General features: G+C 38.2%; 1 protein-coding gene across 3 annotated transcripts in view; it reads right to left on the bottom strand.

Annotated features, from left to right (window-relative positions):
- Window positions 1-19,946, bottom strand: part of LOC121298781 (serine-rich coiled-coil domain-containing protein 1-like) — a 304,830-nt gene extending 284,884 nt beyond the window's left edge. For all 3 annotated transcript variants that reach the window (XM_041226014.1, XM_041225998.1, XM_041226006.1), the window contains exon 1: window positions 19,870-19,946. In XM_041226014.1, the coding sequence (XP_041081948.1) occupies window positions 19,870-19,938 (69 nt within the window). In that variant the 5' untranslated portion in view covers window positions 19,939-19,946. The remainder of the gene's footprint in view (window positions 1-19,869) is intronic.
- Between the last annotated feature and the right edge of the window lie 2,081 nt (window positions 19,947-22,027).

Here is a 22,027-nt window from a genome sequence, read left to right as displayed (position 1 = left end):
ATTACAGTTTTGCATGTTATGTATATGTGTCTGTTTTGGAAAAAATAAGAAAAAGGTTATTTTTCAATATAAATATGGTGTTTCTGCTCTGACAATGTTATGTATGATTGTATTATCCGATTTTTTTCATTTTCATATCAAAGCTGTTTTAAAATGGAGCTGCACATTTTGTGAGTGTGGAGGTTGTATGTAGTCCGAAATCTCTGCGGTTGTAGTGTTAAATTAATTATAAATTCAATTGCTAGAGAAGCAATTTTGTCCTTCTTGTAAAGTAGGCTTTTCAGATACTTAAGGTAGTAGATTAAGCTATATCAATTTAGTGGCAATATTCTGTTCTATTTGTTTTAATGGATTATCTCTGCACTGGTTTCTGTCTTTTTAAAACATAATGAACCTTTCCTTAACTTTCAGCACTTAAATTCAGATTCTAGTCAGGTGTTTTATTAATTACCTTTTCCAAGGGCTTATTGAGTTTAATCGATGTGACTACTGTAGTATGTACCTTAATTGTTTTCACTTTAAACAGACTTGTAGGACTCGAATCGCAATTTTTTTTGTGACTCTAACTCGAGTCACGGCTGCAGTTCTTTTTTATTTTCTACTACACAAATTATATTACAGTTATTAGGAAACCTGAGCACAATAATAACCCTCCCAACAAAACATTATCCAATCATTGGTTAGCCCTGTTGTCTTTGTAGCCATTCATAGTAAGAATATGAAATTGGAAGCTAATTAGTTTGCAGCGTAACACACACACACACACACACACAAATCCAACTGGTAAACACACATATTTTGCATTAAGTTCTATAAGGAATAAATGATGTCAGCATGGTAAACAAGTGAGTACTTATTTCTCTTTACTACTTTAAACTGTGTTCTAAGTTTAAGCACTGTAGAAATACATTTCTAAAACTGCACTCTTGAAAGATACGTAATGTAATTAAGTTTACTGAAAACAAAAACAAATGAAAAATAATAATCATATAAGTTATAATCATTATTTTAGAGCTTCTTAATTCATATCATAAAGTCTCTGTGTGATTAAATGTTCTGTGCTTTGCTTCTAATCTCCACTCGTTCTCAGCACACACCATCACTGTTTGCAAGAAATGTCAATGAATTCACCTGGCAAATTCAGTCGAAAATTGCCTACCGTCAAACAGGCAGATATATCAGACTGATCGTACAGGACTGACTGGTAGCAAAAAACAGAACGACAGAGTAACTTAATACCACTTCATTTACCAAATTGAAAATTATTTATTATGGATGCTAGAAAAACACATTAACAATACGCTGTGCATCGTCAACCTAGAAATTTGTCTTGTGTGAACTTCATGTTTTTTTGTTTTTTTTTCAATTATGAACCTACACAAAGGGGGAAATACCAGGGGTGGCAGGTTAACAGTGTTCACTTGCTCTCTGAACCCCCTCTCCCTTATTAATAAATTGCGCTTCCCTTCTTCTGGGTGATGTGCGTTTCAAGCGCAGGTCCGAAGAAGAGTTGGGTGAGATCTCCAATGGGTTATTATCGTTATTTTCACTGGATTGGATGGGCTGTCACTGACTTTTGGACCTATTATTAATTAGTATTATATGAATATTATTTATTATTATTATATTATTATAATAATATTATTATTCGGGGTTACATGATAATACCATGTGTAGTCTCAAAGTTTTCCTGTTTTGTTATGACTGTTGTTTATTGCTGTTCAAGTGTGTTGTCACACACACACACATTATATTATATATATATATATATATATATATATATATATAGATCTATATATATATATATATGTATCAAAATGGACTTAATAGAATGGCTCTGAACTCTGAATTATTTTTACTTTTTTTTTGTTCAAAGGATATTTTTCTTTAATGAGGTCTGTTGACCCATTGATGACCAAACTGGTGTGTATTATTGTTGGAATGCTCTGTGCAATGCCGATTGTGTTAACCTCTGCATTACCGAATGCTCTGTGCAATACTGATTGTGTTAATCTATGCAACACTGATTGTGCTGATGTCTGCAGTAGTGAATGCTTTAATCTCTGCTTACTCAATACTTTAAACTATGTTAATACTTTTTGTACTATATTACACATACCATACCATTTGCTATCTGAATTTTTGTGTTATTTGATTTGATTTCCTTCTTATTCTTTATCTCTGCATTATTGAATACTTTCTTATTCTTTGTCTCTGGATAATTGAATACTTTAATCTATGCAATACTGACTGTGTTAAACTCTGCAGTAGTGAATGCTTTAATCTCTGCTTACTCAATACTTTAAACTTTGTTTATACTGTTTGTACTCTATTACATATACCATACCATTTGCTATCTAGATTTTTGTGTTGTTATTTGATTTGATTTCCTTCTTATTCTTTATATGTGCTGTAAACGATCCTGACTTACCTTGCATTTTGCCTTGTGTATTATTTCATGGAAGTTAATTTATATTTTTGTCGCAAAATGCTTGTTATTGATGTTGCTCCAGGACTGTTACAGAATGGTGGCCTGTAGGGGAATACAGTGTTTTTTTCATTTACAACAATGTAGATGTGATATTGCTCATAGCTGTTTAACTGTGTTTTTATTTAATAATGTCTTTCTCTTGGAGGAGGAAGGTCCAAGGACCACCTTTTCTAATATGTCTGATGTTACCCTGACTCCTCATGTGACTAGAAGAGAACCAGGCGCAGAGATTTATTCCTTATCAGACCAGTTGTACATTAATCGCTCAGTGGTTAATGATCTGGAAGACAGGGTTGTTGATTATCCTCCCGTTTTTTCAGAGACAGAAAACATAAGACACAATTACACAATTAACCACGTGTAAGGATGGCATAGTGGAAGAAGGTAAATTGGCTCATGAAAGGGATAAACACATATTAAACAAAATTATAAAAATTATGAAATTATATTAAACAGGTTTGAGAGGGTATCTTGAATTAGCTTTAGAATTGCTAGAAAAAAGAACAGTCATGTTTAAAGAGACAGGACGAAGATTGGTAAAATGAGTTGAAGCGCCAGTTTCGACCCACCAGTACCAGTTTCGACCGGTACCTACCAATGATTCCATAGTGAGGCTTTCCCTAGGGTCAGGTCTGTCTGTAAAACATTCAGTTAGCCTAGAGATTTAGTTTTCCCACAGTTTGGAGATTCTGAAAATAACAGTGATATGTTGGGTTTCAATGGGCAGCTTCTTGGCTCTCTGTCCAATGGAAGACCAGGAAATTGTCGTTACCCTGTCTTCCGTTTTGAAAGGTTTGGATAGAAGTTGGTGGTTAGCTGAGAAAGGAAACACTCATAACTTGAGTGGTTTTTGTGATATATTTCTGGCTGCCTTTCTTCCTACTGACTACTTATCAAAATTAGAAGATCATCTGAGAGGTATGATACAAACACCAGGTCAAAATATTAGCTTTTTTGCATATTACTATAGAGCACTGTGTTTAAAATGGAAGTATGATATTGCTGAAACTGAAGTGGTATGTAGGATCATGAATAACTGCAATCCTAACCTAGCCAGCTGTGTGAGAGGTTCTGTGAAAAAAGTGGACGAGGTTGAGAGGGTAGGCACGATGGCGGAAAGGGATTGGGCTGCTCCGAAGCGATACTGGACCAAAATTAACAACCAAACAAGCAGAGAAAAAACAACGAAGAACATAAAAGGGAGCCATGCAAAAGCTTCAGCTGAGATGAGCATTGTACAGTGTTTGCATACTTCTGAACCTTTCTGCCACTCTGGGAATTCTATGTCCTTACTGTTGGTACCTATTGAAGTAAGGGGAGTTAAGAGGACCAAAGGAGACTGTATGTCCTTGCCCAGAACAAACCTTTGTTTTAATCACACTAGGCCCATGGGAAAACTCGACTCACCTATCTTTGGAATTAGATTTTCTGGTCAGTAAACACCTCCATCATGTATGACCAACATCTTGCTTTCCCCCTAATTTAGTAATTGACTTTCTCAGCAGGACTGGAACACTGATCAATCTGCAAGATTACACATATGGAATGAGGCAAGAAGGATTTGTATTTTTTTCCTTTCCTCAAACCGGAGCCAAGATTATTTCCATGGCCATTCCATCAGCCAACTATACCAACCAATTCACATGGTCAGCTTTACATGGCAGTTACAACTCGAGTGGTTTAAATTTATAGTAGTCCAGTGGCAGAGAACATCATCGAGGTTGTAGGAAATCCATAAGTTGTTACTCGTCTTAATTCCTGGCCCACAGTTTGTGTTTTCAGTCTGGGGTAAACCAAAGTAACTGAAAACAGGATACATACTGGTGATGAAATACCAGTTCAAAGCAAGGCTTACTGAGTTTATCCTCTCAAAATATTACTCATTGAACACCATTTAAAACAAATGACAGGCAGATGGAATTGTCGAACCATCCTATTCTTCCAGGTCAGCTCCAGTGGTTCTTATTAAGAATTCTGATGGATCCTATCACTTCTGCATAGATTACCAAGGGATCAATGCAAAAGCACAACTCGATGCATATCCGATGCCCCATGTGCATGACTTCTTGGAAACCCTGAAGGGAACCACCATTTTCAGTATATTTGATCAAAAGTCTGGCTATTGGCAGGTAGCCAGGGAAAAGAAGAGTAATGAGAAAAACACATTCAGCACACCATTTGGATTATACCAGTTTAAAGTAATGCCTTTTGGTCTGAAAAACTCAGCAACCACATTTCAGATATTAATGGAGAAGGTTTTGGCTGAATTGAGGGGGGAAAAATGCTTCATCTACATGGATGACATTAGCATAATTCTCCAAATAGGAGAATGCATCTTCAAGATCTAAATGACATCTTCAAAAAACTATTAGAGGCACACTTGACTCTCAACATCAAGAAATGTCTCTTCTTCAAAAGTAAATTTAAGACTTCCAAGTGGTGCATCCAGAAAAAAGTGCTCCGCAGGGAGTGGAGGATGCGCCCTATAGCCTGGAGATTACAGGTTTGAATCCAGGCTATGTCATTGCCAACCATGACAGGGGGTTCCTAGGGGATGACGCACAATTGGTAGAGGGCTGCCCGGGTAGGGATTGATTAGGTCGGCAGGGCAATCCACAGTTCATCGCACTCCAGTGACCCCTGTGGCTGATAGGGCACCTGTGGGTCTGCAGTTCTAGTTATAATACGGTTCTAGTATTAATATCTGCTTACTCAATGCTTTAACCCTTTGCGGTCCTATGTCGGACATGGTCGACATCGTGAAAATCCCTTTCCGGTCCATGCCAAAAACCATGACCTAACACAGCATGTGTTGCATTTAAGCCGGAAAAAGCCGAGACGAGGCGTTCAATAAGTGCCTCTGATCGGAAAGAAGGCGGAGACAGACGAATAGACCATATACAGGCTGAGCAAAGCCAAACTGAACAGACGGAGACTGAGAGTGAGAATGGCGCAGAGAAAGTCAAGGCAGACTGAAGAACGTGCACAGATGATGGATGAGGCAGAAAGTACAGACGAAAGCAGTTTGGATGATGATTTTGATCAATCTAGTGAAGAGGAAGTAAACGGTTCTCTTACTGAGGACTCTGAGGAAAATGACCACGAACCAGACGCGCAGCCGGAGGGGGAATGGAGACACACATCGATAAGTGCAGATGCTTTCACAAAACTCCCATTTACTGTGGTAAATAGGGGATATCAAGGGCGTACTACTTTGAGGACTGCACTGGAGTTTTTACAACTTTTTTTCATGAACGCTTTGTTTACTGAAATTGTAAATGAAGCCAATAGCTATGCGACTGTAAAACTAACAGGACCGCTGCGTCATAATTCTATTTGAAACTCAAAAGGTCGGGAATGTGGTCAGCTACATATGCATTGATGAGAGCACCGTTGGCTTCAAAGGAAGGATTATCTTCAAGTGCTACAATCCTCAGAAGCCTACCAAGTGGGGTACTTCCATGCGTGTGTTTGTTTTAGCTGACTGTGAAACTGGTTATGTCTCTGCTATTGTTCCTTACTTTGGTAGCCCAACAACAGACTCCAGGTTGAGACCTGACATGCCATTTTCATCAAGAATTGTTCTTCACCTGTGTGAAACATTGCTGCAGACAACAAATGGAAATGGCTTTAATTTGTTTACAGACATATTTTACACAGGTTACGACCTGGCCATGGAACTGCTAAAAATAAAAATCCACCTTACTGGAACAATAATGGCCAACAGAAGAGGATTGCCAGTACCAGTGAAGCAAGGGCTCAAACTAAAAAAAAAAAGTGAGACAATCTCATTCAGCAAGGACAATAAGGTCATGGTGCTCGGATGGAAGGACAAAAGACTAGTGCTCATGATGAGCACCTTCCATGGCAGTGACTGTGAGAAGGTACAGCGCACTATCAAGAGAGGAGCAATTGAAGAGCTGGACAAGCCTTCAGTTACCTGTGATTACACCAGCAAGATGGGTGCAGTGGACCGGGCGGATCACTACTGTGCCAGCTATGCTTTCACAAGAAAGTCTCTGAAGTGGTGGAAGATGATGTTCTTTTGGCTGCTGGAAGTAGTAATTGTGAACAGTGCTATCCTGTTCAATTTGGTGAAGGTGGAAACCTGTTCATCATAAAACCTTCAGGAAAGCCTTACTGATACAACTGGTGGGAGATGTGCGCAACCCTATCTCAAGAAAACTTGGTCGTCCATCATCAACAGACAGAGAAGAAAGGCTGAATGGAAAGCCACATTTCATTTCCAAAACTGAATCAAAGAGCACCAAAGACTGTGCAGTAACAGAAAGACAAAAGGGGGGAGGAGAGAGACTGTATGGTTCTGCAAAACATGTTCTAAGTCAGCCGGGGTTACACCCTGGTGACTGTTTTGAATGATACCATTCCATGGACACATACAGATAATTTCTGTCACTAAATGCCTTTTTTGTTTGCAAACCTTGACTGGTGTAAATAGTTATAGCATTGATGAAAAATAGTTTTTAGTTCATTTTTGTTTTTTTGTTTGTATCTAACAAACATCATATTGATTTTGTAAAAAGTTTTGTACCTGGTCTGATTATAAGACTTCCAGGTAATATAATTCAAGCAACACTGTAATTTGTGTAAAACATTTTGTCAATGTTCGTCTGATATATATATATATATATATATATATATATATATATATATATATATATATATATATATATATATATATATGAATCTGACAGCCGCAGAATAAATGGACTGCAAATGGTTAAACTGGTTTATACTGCCTGTACTATATTATATATACCTTTTTAGCTTTCTGGATTTTTGTGTTGTTATTTGATTTTATTTCCTTCTTATTCTTTTATATGTGCTCTAAACAATCTTGCATTTTTCTTGGACCTGTTGCGCAATCATATTGCCTTGGGTTTCTGTATTATTTCAGGACAGTTAATTTATATTTCCGTCATAAAATACTCATTGTTGACGATGCTCCAGGATTGTGAATGTTACAAGGAACACGATGGGGTTTATACCTGCTGGGAATGTAAGAACTCACAAGGTGCTTGGATAAAATACAGGATAATTTGTAGCAGCACCAACCCAAGGACAATCGTTAGGATAACCCTTCAGGACAGATACATGAATACCATCACAGGGTTTCCTGACCAATTACCAGGCCCAGAAGATGGTCTTTTAATGCAGAGAACTGTCTGGGACTTGATTAATATGGTCACTTGGTGAAATTAAATGTCAGGTTATTGGGAAATAATGAACACGCACTGTGAGAAACAGTAAAGCAGTTGACTGCTGAAGTATACCCGGGAAGGTTATGGCAATCATATCATAACCATAGTACAAAGATAGTAAGAAAAACTAGAAAGAAAAGTTTTTTTAACAAACTAGCAGGTTGTTTTGCAGTATGTAATTCAGTTAAAGTTTAATTGGATATCTGGGATGACCATTCCTTTGAGGGATGGGCCCATGAAAAAGAAGCACATGGTAGTTCCCAACTAAGCAAAGGTATTATTAAGGAAGCAGATGATCAACTGAACATCACCAATAAAAGGAGTAATCTCGCAACTTGTTCAAAGCATTAACTGAAGATTTTGTGATACTTTAGGACAAAACATGTATGATCACCCTCAAGATTTAATGACTGATATTTTGACCAAAAATATACCATGTCCAGTAAAGGAAGTGCTTGAAGACCAGTTCGGGATATTATGTTAAACGTATTGTAACAGGGGGTGATCTGTGCTGACTCTGCTGGCGTGTTCATAGTGCTGCAGAAAGAGGGCAGCGGTTGTTCAACACCCGCCCCGTGTTCACAGCAGTGACATAGAGAGGTGGGACAGAGGGTGAGTGGCTTTCCCTCTCTCTGAGTGGCCGAGAGGCAGGTCTTGGGGGAATTGTTAGCCCTATAAAATAACACTCTGCTGTTCCCTCAGGTCGGCCCTTTTAGACATGCTGTGTGTACGGAAGCGCTGTTCCGGGACTACGAACAGCAGGGAGAAACCAACTCAGGAGGAACGAGAGAGTCGGAAACATTTGGCAGGACCCCGAAGTACTGTGTGTGTAGAAGGCTGAGGGAGCGGGGAGTGTAGGACACTGACCCGGGTCGTGTGGGTGGTGATGACCGGGGTAAAGCTGCGAAGTGCAGCATCTTTTGTTTGTAGTTTTATTACAGTGTTTTATTTTACCTTTTTCTTTCTCCTTTTGCTTTTCCATGTATTATTTCAGCACCTGCAAGTGTGCCCACAACTGTCTCAAGTACCAGGATTGGTATTTCCATGGTCCTGTCTATCATTGTTGATAGAGGCCACGGACAACAGCGCCCTCTGCGGGCTAAAACAAATCACTGATGAGAGTCAGGAAAGAAATAAAACTGGGCACCTGTGTGGTGTTTCAATTACACCTGTCTGTCTCCTGTGTGTCAGAATTACCCACCACCCTTCCACACTTATGTTAAAAGTATTTTTGATTGAAGGACCTGCAGGTAAAGGATATATGTTAGAAATGGCTATAATTATTAATAAGGGTGACTGGTATTAGAGGGTGCGTAAAATAATTCCATTGGCAACAGTAGTGGGAAATAAGGTTCTACGCACTATAGATGCCAGATGTGTAGGTTAAAAAAAATGTATGTATAACAAACCCATGCCTGAAACAAATGGCGAGAAATAAGAGGAGGAAGATAAAACCACGACACCTGTAACTACACAATGTCCTGATATTTGAAAGCAAGGGGCAAATAACACATCAGTATGTCTTTTGGGTAACTTAGGTTGATGTGAATGTGTATTTGTGTATCTTTGATGTAGAGCTTGGGGAAGCTACAGGCAATGGCATCAAGTTATATGAAGTAAAGCCATTACATGGGTATAATGAGGTGGCTTATGAAGGGAACAATACTTGGTGCTATACCATTAATGAGGACAAGGTAACAACTCATTTCCTCGAGTGCCCCTTAAGAAATAACACAGATTATATACAAATCAATCAAACTGTATTAAGGAAAGAAACACCTACCATACACGCCTGGGTCAATTGAGCTAAATATGTCTATTCAACATCCTCTGAGTATACAATTACAGAAGGCAGCTAAGAAGGTGCTAATGTATGCCAATACCAGGTAAAACACATATCAAACAATGTCTCTGTCCTTAATGACTCTGCATGGGTTGGTGGGTTCATATTGAGATTATATTTTTAAAGGGTGTGTTTTGGCTTCATTGCTAATTTGCTTCATATCCATATGCATGTTTATTTACCTTAAGGAACTGCTTAGAAAACAAAGGCAAGAACTGGTGAATATGAGAAGTGCAATATTCAGCTTTACTGAAAACAAGATAATATTGACTTGCTGATTGAAGTTGTGTATATACAGTGAACTCCAAAAGTATTCAGACAGTGACACTTTTTTTGTTTGTTTTGGCTCTGTATTCCAGCACTTTGGATTTGAAATGATACAGTGCAGACTGTCAGCTTTAATTTGAGGGTATTTACATCCATATCGGTTGAACCGTTTAGAAATTACAGCACATTTTGTACAAAGTCCCCCCATTTTAGGGTACCAAAAATATTTGGACAGATTAACATCATGTACAATAAAGTAGTCATGTTTAGTACTTGGTCGCATATCCTTTGCATGCAATGATTGCCTGAAGTCTGTGACTCATAGACATCACCAGACGCTGGGTATCTTCCCTGGTGATGCTCTGCCAGGCCTGTACTGCAGCCATCTTCAGTTCCTGCTTGTTTCGGGGGCTGGTGTGAATTCAGATAATTTGCAATTATGGGGTGACAGTGGTGTAAAGTATGTTTTGATATATTTTTTTGCTACAGAGACAGATATTATTAGTTGATTCAAGTTTCTTATGGTTAGGGTTAAACTCCTAAAAAAAACAGTGAGTGGACTCTATAGGTTTAACCAAAGTTAAGCAAAGGTGCACATTTTCCTACCTGCAAGGGGTTTTGTGACTCCAGGCCCTAGTGGGATCCAGGGCCAGTGAAGTCAATTTTACACCTAAAAAGATGAAGACATTGATCTACAGAATTATTTGGGGGGCCGGGTCCATGAAAAATCATACTGTTAGTTGGATGGGAAAATCTTTATTTTCATTTAAATAATGATACTATGTGGAGATTGGAACTAAGCTTTAAGCTACTAATAATCAGTATAATAATTATAATTAATAGTGGTGCATATGCTGTCACTGTTGGGTAGAAGGTTCCCAGCCCAGAATAAAGAAAAAAAGACTCTCTAAACTAGGAGGTTTATCTTTGCCTGTTCTTGAGAAATAGTATTTGGCTGTAAGGCTACCGGTGCAATACTGCATTTTAAAAAATGTTAATGCAGAATGTACCCACCACATGAAACCATTTGGGAAAATAATCTGACTAGTCACATCTCCTGGTCCTCAAAAAATGGTTTAAATATTTAAAATAAATAGTTTTTTCATACACTAATTGTCTGGTATAATGTTTACATTTTTTTAGGATTCGACAATAATTACTTACATTTGGAGAACAAAGATATTTTGTCTACAATATAGAAAGTATGGCGTCAACACACTGCAGGACATCTCATGATCGCACACTGTTATCCTTTGACAAGTACAGTCAAGCACAATACAGTAGCAAAGGTACTCAAAAGAAGGTACTCAATTTTTTCCTTAAAATGACCAAAATATAGCCTACACACTAAAAGCATACATCCAACTGAAGAATTGCTGCATGCCAAGCCAGATAGAATCTTCAACATTTTCAATTTTCAATATTTTAAAATCTAATAACAACATATTTAAAACACAAAATAAAACATGATTAACATGTTTAAAGAGGATCAGAGCAGGATGATTGGAAACATGTTAATACTATTAGAACATCTTCATGTAAACTAACTGATAAAAAATTGAGGGGGTTATGCCTTAATTAAATAATTTAAATAACACTGGCTTAAAACATAAAAAGAGCAAAATGTGTACAACGGTTAAAATCAAACACAATCACCCATCTCAACAGCACTCATTACAATACATAATGCATTTCTAAAAATAATGAAAGAATAAATAAATATTTAAATATTTAAATAAATAAATAAATAAATCCATGTCACAAATTTTGGGGTGATGTGAATGGCAGCCAGCTTTCTCACATCTTGCTTCTCGACAGTGAGATTCAATATTGATTCAGCTCCTCAAACACCATCTGCTGCCACGCTGAAGAGCTATGTTTGTAATGGGACTGGACTACACTTCTGCATTACCTGAATCTTAAACGTGCACAAGACATCTACTATTAAGTTACATTATATGTATTAGTCTAACATTAACCATACATGTAATATGTTGAACGATTATGCGTTGCTCAAGTGAAATTCTAAATGGTTTTATTTTTTTTATAACGGGGCAGCAATGGCCCAAAGGTGGCGACCAGCTGTTGGGGTGGGAGGTTCTCCTCCCACCCCAACAGCTATAGTTGCCAAAGCAATCCTGGCAACCGCCTGGCTGTCTGTGGGAGTGGTCTCCTGACCTTCCCCCCCCATCTCTGTAGCCGGCTTTTCCATCTTGTGGGGCTCCAGGCAAAGTGGAGCCGGCAGCGGCCCCAGGCGAGGCAGTTCTGGCGACCCCAGGCAAAACAGAGCCGGAAACCCCAGGTGACGACAGTAGCAGCGGACCTTCAGGAGGTGATGGCAGCAGCAGTGGACCCTCGGGAGGCGACAGCAGCAGCAGCGGACCCTCGGGTGGCGAACTCGGGAGGGGAGCCCCTGGCCATAGAGGCAGCAGCGGGAGCTCCACTTCTCCCTCATACCCTGTAATTGGTGGCTCTCCAGGCGATGCGGAGCAGCATGCAACCCCATGGCTATGCGGAGCAGCAGGCAATAACAGGCGATGAAAAGCGGGCATCCTTGGGCGGAGCGAGACGGGCATTCTTGGGCAGTAGAGACGGAACTAGCAGGTATACACCCTCTGCTGGTGGAGGTGGGAGCTGCAAGCAGTCCTCCCATGGCAGTGGAGACGGAACTAGGAGGTATTTACCCTTTGCTGGTGGAGGTGGCAGTGGCAGAGGCAGCTCTTGCTGCTCTACTCCTGCCGGTGAAGGTGGTGGAGGCAGAGGCAGCTCCTGCGGCTCCGCTCCTGGTGGTGGAAGCGGTGGAGGTGGGAGCAACATGTAGTCTCTTAGCGACGAAGGTGGGAGCAGCATGTAGTCTTGAGCGAGCAGGGTTTCTTCCTCCTACGCTGGATGCTCGGGCTCCTCCCTCTCCTGCCATAGAGGGGGTTGGTCGGGTGCTACATGCCCGACCTCACCAACAGCAATGCACCACTCCTCGCCCTACAGGCAGGTGAGTTAGACGTCTGGCGTGGAAGAGACAGCTCAGGACCTGCGACCGGCCTTGCACTGCTGCTGATGCACTGGCTGCACTCCTTATGTTTCTCAAATAGAGGTAATTATGTGGAATTACTTTCATGACAGCGTGTTACGTAATCACTTGTCAGCACAGTATTCACTAGTACTTCTAACAAGATCGACATTATCTCTGCGGTGTCTCAGGTTGTGCAAGATGAAATAAAAGTAGAAGTAAAGGAAGCCAAGTACGTAGCTGTAATGGTTGATGAAACAAATGACACTGGAAACACAGCTCAGCTGTCTTGTGTTTTCAGGTATGTGACTGACCTTGGCCCAAAGGAACGTTTTCTAAATTTTGTGAATGTGACGGAAAATAAACGTGCATCTGACATCTCAGATTTAGTGTTTCGTTTACTGAAGGAATTTGAATGTTCCAACAAATTAGTTGCCTAGTGCTATGATGGGGCTTCAGTTATGGCATCCGAGCTTAATGGTGTGCAAGCACGTGTGAAACGATCTATACCACAGGCACTTTTTGTTCATTGGTATGTTCATGCACTGAATTTAGTGTTGTCCCAAAGCACTTCAAAAATCAGACAGTGCAAGATATTTTTTAGCAATCGTGAGGATTGGCAACATCTTATGTGATGAAATCTGCCAAAGACGACTGCCACGGGTGGCACCTACACGCTGGAATTTCTCTAATCGGCTAGTGTGTACAGTGTATGAAAAAAAGCACGAGTTGAACAACCTTTTTGAGCACATTTTGGAGAATCTAGAAAAGTCTGACAGTGATGCTGTACATTCTGCTAGTGGATTTATTTCTCACCTGCACAATTTTGAGTTCTGTTTTCTGCTGGAGGCATTTAATGCAGTTTTTACATTCTCTGATGTGCTTTTCCAAATACTGCAAAAAATGCTTCAATGTAATTGTCTGTCTGAACAGATTAGCAAAATATTGCCAGAAAATTGCTTTAGAGAAGGAGAATTTTGATCGTGTATATGAGAAAACTGTCAGTGATGTCAGGCCCTCCTCTAAAAGACAGCGGCTAGATGGCAGTGAAGATTTGAAATCTTGTTACAAGCGGCTGTACTTTGAAATCAAGGACAATATTCAAGATCAGTTAACCATCTGTTTCAAAGATTACGAGAGATTATCCTTTCTCTCACTGCTCGACTCACAAAAGGTTTGGTGCTTACAAGAAGAATTTCCCTGAAACAGCCCTTTTAAATCTACAGCAAACGAATGGGGAGCATTTTGATGCAGTGAGGCTCAAAAACGAACTGATTGTCATCTATTCAATGACGCATTTCCAAGGAAAGCATCTTGATTATCTAATTGAACTTCAATTTCTCCATAACAATGGACTCAAAGACAGCATGCCTGAATTGTATGCCTTGACCTGCCTGATTCTGATCATTCCCGTTTCTGAGGCTTCAGCAGAAATATTTTTTTCTGCCCTCAAACGGATCAAGAGTTATTCCAGAAATACCACTGGACAAGATCGACTGACATCCTTGGTGACTATTTCTATTGAAAACGAACTACTTCTTTGAAATTGAAAGACAAATTCTACAATGACGTGATCAATAACTTTGTGAAGAATGGATTTTGTGTACAAGTAATCCGGTGAGTAACCTTTTACATTTGTATAATTCGCAAAGTGCAAAATGCATAAAGTTAAACAATGTTTGTGTCTATCTAATTAACAATTGAATGTAGCTCTGTTATTATTATTTTTTTGTATCCATAATATGTGCATAATGCAATGTCAAAACAACACAGAAATGGGGGGGGGGGGGGGGGGGGGGGGGGGGGGGGGGGGGGGGGGGGGGGGCAGGTTGCAATGACTCTGCTTCTCCAGTCAATTTTGTCACGGCACGCCACTGAACTTGCAGTCTATAAAAACAATAAGTGACACTTTATAAGATGCAAATACTATAAAATCAGGAATTACAGTTTAATCAATCAATTCAAATATTTGCATCTGGATATTTGAGAATTCTAACAGTGACACACAAGCAAATATGAGGCAATTAAGTTAATTCTTCCAAACTTTTAACTGTGAACCATCACTCAACTCCAAAAGCATGCACCCAACCTGTACATTTAGTGTTGGTGCCTTCCAAGGAAGATAATCATATTGACACCACTGCCAGGGTAGTTTCTATTTGCATTACTTAAACAGTTACAGTATTTAGATCCACCCCCACTTAGACCAAGTGAACATACTGCAATATCTTCCAGTGTTTATTTATGCCATGTACTGTATGGTGAGTTTACAATACAGTATAAGCGCCATTTTACCCAGAGAAAAGGAGAATTTTACTGCGGTCTGTTTTGCGGGCCTATTAGCAATTCCAAAGATGTTAAATATAACCAGTATCCCGATTGCTGTATAAGTAAGGGATAACACACAACATATTGTTCAGGTTTGGAGAAAAAAATAGTCCATCAGACACGGTTAAACTGGAGATTTTCATCATTTCCAACAATAAATACAATAATAGAATACAATTTTATCCCAGCCAGGATCAAAAGAATTAATTGTAGCCCTGCATAAAGCTAGGCCACGATGGGGGACAACTAGTCGAAATAGCTGAAATAACATTAAAACACGGCTAAAAACTTAGTAACTGATATATATATATATATATATATATATATATATATATATATATATATATATATATATATATATATATACACATACAGCTTTTATTGAACAAGATCAAGAAAAACAAGTAATAAGGCACAATAGAGTAGTAATAAAAGACTATACTCAGGCTCTCCATTGCGAGTTTAATACACTGTGTATTGACAATGTATTAATCAAACTGTAAATAGACAAAAATAAGTTCCGTTGTACATTAAACTATATCTATGTTTAAAACCCTCCAGCAGCCAATCAGCACGCAGCATCAGAACATTCAGTTTTATAAATATAATTACAGAACAAGGGGCTGACAAGAAGTGGTGGATAAATGAAAGAACCAACAGTACACTCCTAGTTGCTCTATCCAAGGAGCACAAGGATCATTCACTTTTATTACCCATGCTGCTGTCATACCTCACTGTGGGAATTATTGTCCACAGGCACTAATTATAAAAGGCAAGCTAAGATGGCAAGGATAACAAATGTTCAGAAAAAAAAAAAAGTTTTGCACTTGCTCAAAGTAGGACAAGAAGGGATGTGGTTAGTCTCAGTTGGATTCTAGCTTATTTTTAAAATAGGTTTTCTAGAACAGCAGGCCACAGTCTCCAATCCCTTCTCATCCGACACAATGTCAGATGCATTACTTCCTATTTTAGGCTCATCTCCATTACTGTTTACAGATGCCCTGGAAAAAAAATCACTGTGCTGCCTGCATGCAAGTCAGACAGGTGAGCTTACATATTTCATTAGTTTCTGAAGATCGAGGCCATCCTCAGAAATCTTTTTTATATATTGTGGTGAAGTGGTTAAAAACACACATGGAAGTTTAAGACTGGACAAGACAGTTGAAAACTACGAATGAGTAAGACCTTTGTTCTAAACCGTACACTGTGTATGAACATCTGTCAGGGATTATTGTGTGTGACATGACCTACGACTGTGTGCTTATTTTCAGGAACAACAAATACCACTGTTTAGTCAGTGCTCAAACAAGAGCTAGGTTTATTTGTTTGTTTATTCATTCATTTTGGACTTTTGTTTCTTTACTCCCGTGTGGGAAAAATAAAAGGAACCACTTGATTTGCAAATGTAACAAGAGTCTCCAGCCTGGTTCTTTGTCACAAGCCTGGCACACTATCAAAATATATACTGGCTTAATATTGTTTTTCAAAGTTCTCCAAAGTAAATGGATAAACTTTTTCAGGAGTTCAAGACATGTATAGCAGTTTCCGCATGGATTCTTAATAATTGCGAGATGCTTTTCTTACAGTATGGACATTAATGTTTTATTTCTACACATGCCTGAAAACAATAGGCGTTATTTTATATTTTTAAAATAAGTCCTAGCCATACATTTTACTAAAGTGATGCTTTCTTTCCATCCTAGGTCAAAGCACTGTGGTAAACTTTGTCTCCCAGGTCATTGTCACGATAACAGAAAAACCCATCATCCAATGTGAATAAACTGTTACACAGTTATTGAATTATGTACCAACTTGGTTTATGTAGAAACTTCCTCTGTTTTTGCCCTTCTCAGAGTAGGAGTAGAATCAATGGTTCTATTTATCTTCAGAGACATCTGTTTAATGGAAATAGGTTGAGCATGCCATATTTTGCAAGTCACAATGCAGATTCTTATTTCCTTGGAAAATGTATTTGGGAGTCTAGAGTAAATAGCTTTCTATAAATTACCACATACATGTCTATAAATAGGTCTACTGATTTTTTGTGTTTTACCTCAGTTTTTCTACATGCCTTAAAAATGCAATTGATCCCAGTTAAGCCATTCCTGTATCCCAATCACAATTGTGAAACACGTTGGCAGTAAAATGTATTTAAGGCCACATAAGAACCTTTTTTTTATTTTATTGTGTTACATGTTCCCATGTGATGCTACAACTCCTTATGTAAGGTGTGTGTATGCAGTATTACATTATGCAGTCTAAATTCAAACAGTTAAAATTTTTTATATTTTTTTTTACATTTTGACCACTTTTGCAGGATCAATAGTAAAAAAAAAAAGTAATTTACTAATAGCAATAGTTTCTATGTCTTGGGAAAAAAAGACCTAAACATAAGGCCACTCAGAACTACATTTCCCACCATCCTCCTGCTCACAAATGTTAATCAAATAAATCACTAAATTAAGCACTATATATAAATAAATGTACATAAACCGGGAATTAATATGAAAAACACATCAGGCGTACAAAAATGGTCTGTTTTGATCAGAGGGTGAGTATTAACTGAGTATGAACTGCAGTATTACATTATGCAGTCTAATTATTCAAACAGTGCTAAAATCCAGAGTTTTATCGCATATTATTATTATTATTATTATTATTATTATTATTATTATTATTATTATTAATTTCTTTATTTCTTAGCAGATGACCCATTCCCTAGCATTACTAGCATATGCTTGCATTGTTATTTATCTGGGCCCTACCTCCTCTGCACTAGATCCAGCACGAGTAGCAGAAGCAGACTTCGTATGTACAGGATGCTTTATTTTCATGTGCTTTAACATTGTTCCCGTACTGCCACTGTAACGAAGTTCTGCAGACTAGCTGTTATTTGCTGATACCCTCTTGTTCTTAGTATTTGACTGGAACATTTTTGACAACGTTTAAAAGATTAAGCAACATTTAAAACGTTTGACTTTACTAGTGTTTAAACATTTAAACGATTAACACCCCTAGTCTGGAGGTACTGTAGGGTAGAGTGAAGACTAAGCAGCACCCTGGAATTATAGAATTTGATATCAAAGCAATCTATTTTCAAATACTTGTTATATTCACAGCAAACTGACTTTATTCCAAGTAAAGTATCACATTAATTGAAAGAAAGACTTTTGCAGGATCAATAGTAAAAAAAAAAAGTAATTTACTAATAGCAATAGTTTCTACAGGTCTTGGGAAAAAAAGACCAAAACTACATATTACAAAGTAAACATAAGATGTAAGCAATCCTATCTTTAAAAAAAACAAACAGACAACGTATGTAAACAGGAAATGAAGTTTAAGAAAAAGAAAATACGAAACATGAAGTTATTTTTGAATGCTTCAATTTGCTTTTATGTATTAAAAAAGAGGTTATAAATATTTCAGCAATGTCCCTTCCTGGGTTATAAATGCAAACAAACTGGGTCAACATAAAAAAATTGGGGCAATAAGTCATATCGGAGCATTAAGCCCCTTTCACACTGGCACTCCTACACAGGTCCAGAACCGTGTCCTGGCTACCCGGGTCACAATCTTGCGTAGTGTGAAACCACAACCTGTGTCGGAGCTGGGTTAACCCGGGTCCCAGCGAGCCTCATCAGGATCTGGGTTGACAAGCTTTGACCCGGGCTGAGTAAGACAAAATTCTTGACGGCCGTTCGTGAGCCGACGCAATAAGAAACAGCCACGCCTGCATGAAGGTTTCACTTCTTCAAGGAACGTTTCTGTTTATTCTGTTTAGCCATATTTCTGTTGATTGTGACACACAGCATGAGCCAGACTGCAGCTGGGATGAAGAAACATTTTCTCTAATCAACATTTGAGCTGACGGTTCAATCCAGAGAAGCTTGGATGGAAGCGTCAGTAACAAGCTGCTTTTGGGGCAATGATACCTATATTGTGCACTTGCGTCTGTCACACAGGTCAACCCTGCTTTATCAAAAGCAGTGTTAAATCGTGTACCTGACCCTCATGACACCGGGTCCTGACCTGGGTAGATTCTGACCCAGGTAGAGCATGCCAGCATGAAAGGAGCTTTAGATGTTCAAATATGTAGTTTGACAACAATGAAGCAAAAAGGCCAAGGGATGTTGGCTATGTAACATACAGAAATCACAGAACTCACAGGACTTTGTGGGAAGAAAAAAAACAGATCAGCAATTTAAAAGAGATTAAGTTGGATACAGATTAAGTCAACAACTTTACATTGTAAAATTGCACACCAATACACCAAAAAAGTTAATATTCACACAGAAAATACTCTAGTGCAAAGTTCACACCATGTATCAACTTATTGTTAATGGGGGAAAAAAAAACTGCTTATGTAACTTAGCACTGTAAATATTGTCATTTTAAGGCATCTCTTACAAATGAGACTGCCTGTATGTCCACAAAGATGGACATATTACGGTAAGCAAGTATCTGATTAATGATAAACAAAATACTGTACATTTCAAACCCATCATTTGACATCTTCTGAATTTATGTTTCAAAATCCCTATACCGTAAATAAAGTTTGTTTTGGGATCTAAAAAAAAATATATGTATATAGGCATAAAAAACATTATATTTACAGGACAGAAATGTATGAGTTTTACTTGGGTTTCCAACACACACAAAATACAAGGCAGTTGGTAAGAAACTTTCCAAATAAAATAACCTTAAAATGTACCTTAGACAGAAGTTGTTTTTCAGTGCCTGGGCTCACTGGAAGGGAATGGACGCTGCTGGCAGGACTCATTTCTGTGCTTTGCTAAAAAAAAAAGGAATTAAGAAAAATTATTGTTTGTTGAATCAAGTAGGCTATTACAGCTAGAAGTAGCAAAAGATGCAAAAGGGCACTTAGTGTCAAGGATAAGATGTAATAAAGGATCTCAATGGTACCTCTTCAAAGTAGCCCAATTGATCACCCTGCTATATAAAGTTAAAGGTGAAAACTGTCTAATAAAAATAAAATTACAGTAATCTGTGCAGGGTCGTCATAGTTGTTTAAATATCTACGTTACATCAACGGTTTATCAGATTATACCAAAGTACAATATGGAGGGTATGATTTTATGCTAAAAGTTTTGAGAAAATTGGTTCAAAATGCAAGGCAGTAACCATGTTCACCAAGTATAGTGTGACAGACATACATACTGACACAATCAGTGCATAAGGGGCTACATTTTGAATGAGGATTCACAAATATATACCCACACTAAAATTAAGTCAACAAGTATTAATGATTGCATTTGTGGATCAGGTATATTTATTATCCCATAAGCAATTATCCAGTATTTTAGACTTAGCAAAGCTGCAACTTCTTATACTGTATTCAACAGATTATTATCCTATACATCACTTTTATTCCTAACCCCCAGCATGTGCAAACTGTCTATTCCGTGCAGCAGCTTATCCTTTTTTTCATATAAGCTTACATACGGTACTGTGTAAATTCTCAATGCATTTTTACCTTGCTAGAATTCATTTGCTGCTCCAGCATTTTAGGCAGGGTTGAAATTCTCAACAAAAAGTGCAGGTACTCATATGTGCAGACTGGTGCGAACATAATAAAATTGAGCCAATTTGAGTGCCAATGAGTAACAAGCCTTAAAAACTAACTGATAAAACATAATCAATTCACCATAAACAAAGAGCTGAAAATACTGAAAGCTTTTGTACCCTCTGCATGTATCACTCAGTCATGTGCTGTAATATAACACTTAAGTTAAACCTTAAATGATAAGTATTAAGAGATATGACACTACACAGTAACTGCTGTAGAGAGGGAGTTTTGTTTCAAGAATGATTTTATAAAAAAACAACAACTGTGCTATACAAAAATGAGACAAAAAGGTCAAGCAATGCACAATAGGGGCTGAAATATTGAATGTAACAGGCATGACTGTTAAAAAAATGATGTACTTGACTTGGCCATTTTAATCTCCATAGTATTCTCTGAAATCCCCATACTTTCCCATACTCACCTACAAAAGGACCTGGCCATGCTACAATGATAGCCTAGGATTAGAATATATATCCCTGTTATTTTATTTTTATACTTATTACTTGTCCTACAATTATGTATTGTGTGTGCTTCTTTGTTGTGTTTCTAGCTATATTAATTATCATGAACTACTTCAGAAATAAATAGCTTTTGAAAAGGCTTCTTAAAGCTGAACAGAAGGAAATGTGATGGGATTATGTCAGTGTAACCACTTTCTTCAAATTAATTTTTCTATCGGCATGATCATCATCGCCACACACTTTCAGGAGAATTGTTTTTAAACAGATTTGTAGTCAGCAGGGCAAATACTTAAATTAACACTGTACCACTCTACATTATGAATCAGAATAACACCGTTTCAAAATGCAACATGTTTACTTTGTTAAAAAGAGAATGGGAGAACAGTGGGTGCGTTTAGCTGCTACAGTCTTCATCCACATTCAGTTGGTGAAGTGAAATAAAGATTTACCCTAATCAAATGCTTTCAGATTGTGGCAGCATGGCAGGGTGAAAACCTGACAGAGCATGAGTATGTGTTGTGTGGGGAGCATTGGGTGGCAGGGAGAGAGTTAAAATCTTCCCTGCAAACACACGTGGGAATGTACCCACAGATGTAGAGTGATCTAGTGAGAATGGTGTTGCTGAAAGAATGGTGCGGTGCACGACACTGTGTTTGTTTTGAGTAATGTAAATAAATATGCATGTATGAGCACTTAACTGCAGTGGTATGGTCTCTGAGTCTCCTTGGCAACGCGCATCCTGTCACATATGGTGTCAGCAGAGGGAGAGCGGCCCTAGAGACTCAGATGGAACGGTAGATTTATTTTGAAAAAAAAGAAAG

Source organism: Polyodon spathula, chromosome 2 (genome assembly GCF_017654505.1).
Source record: "Polyodon spathula isolate WHYD16114869_AA chromosome 2, ASM1765450v1, whole genome shotgun sequence".
Classification (NCBI taxonomy): domain Eukaryota; kingdom Metazoa; phylum Chordata; class Actinopteri; order Acipenseriformes; family Polyodontidae; genus Polyodon; species Polyodon spathula.
This window is presented reverse-complemented; position numbering and strand designations above follow the sequence as displayed.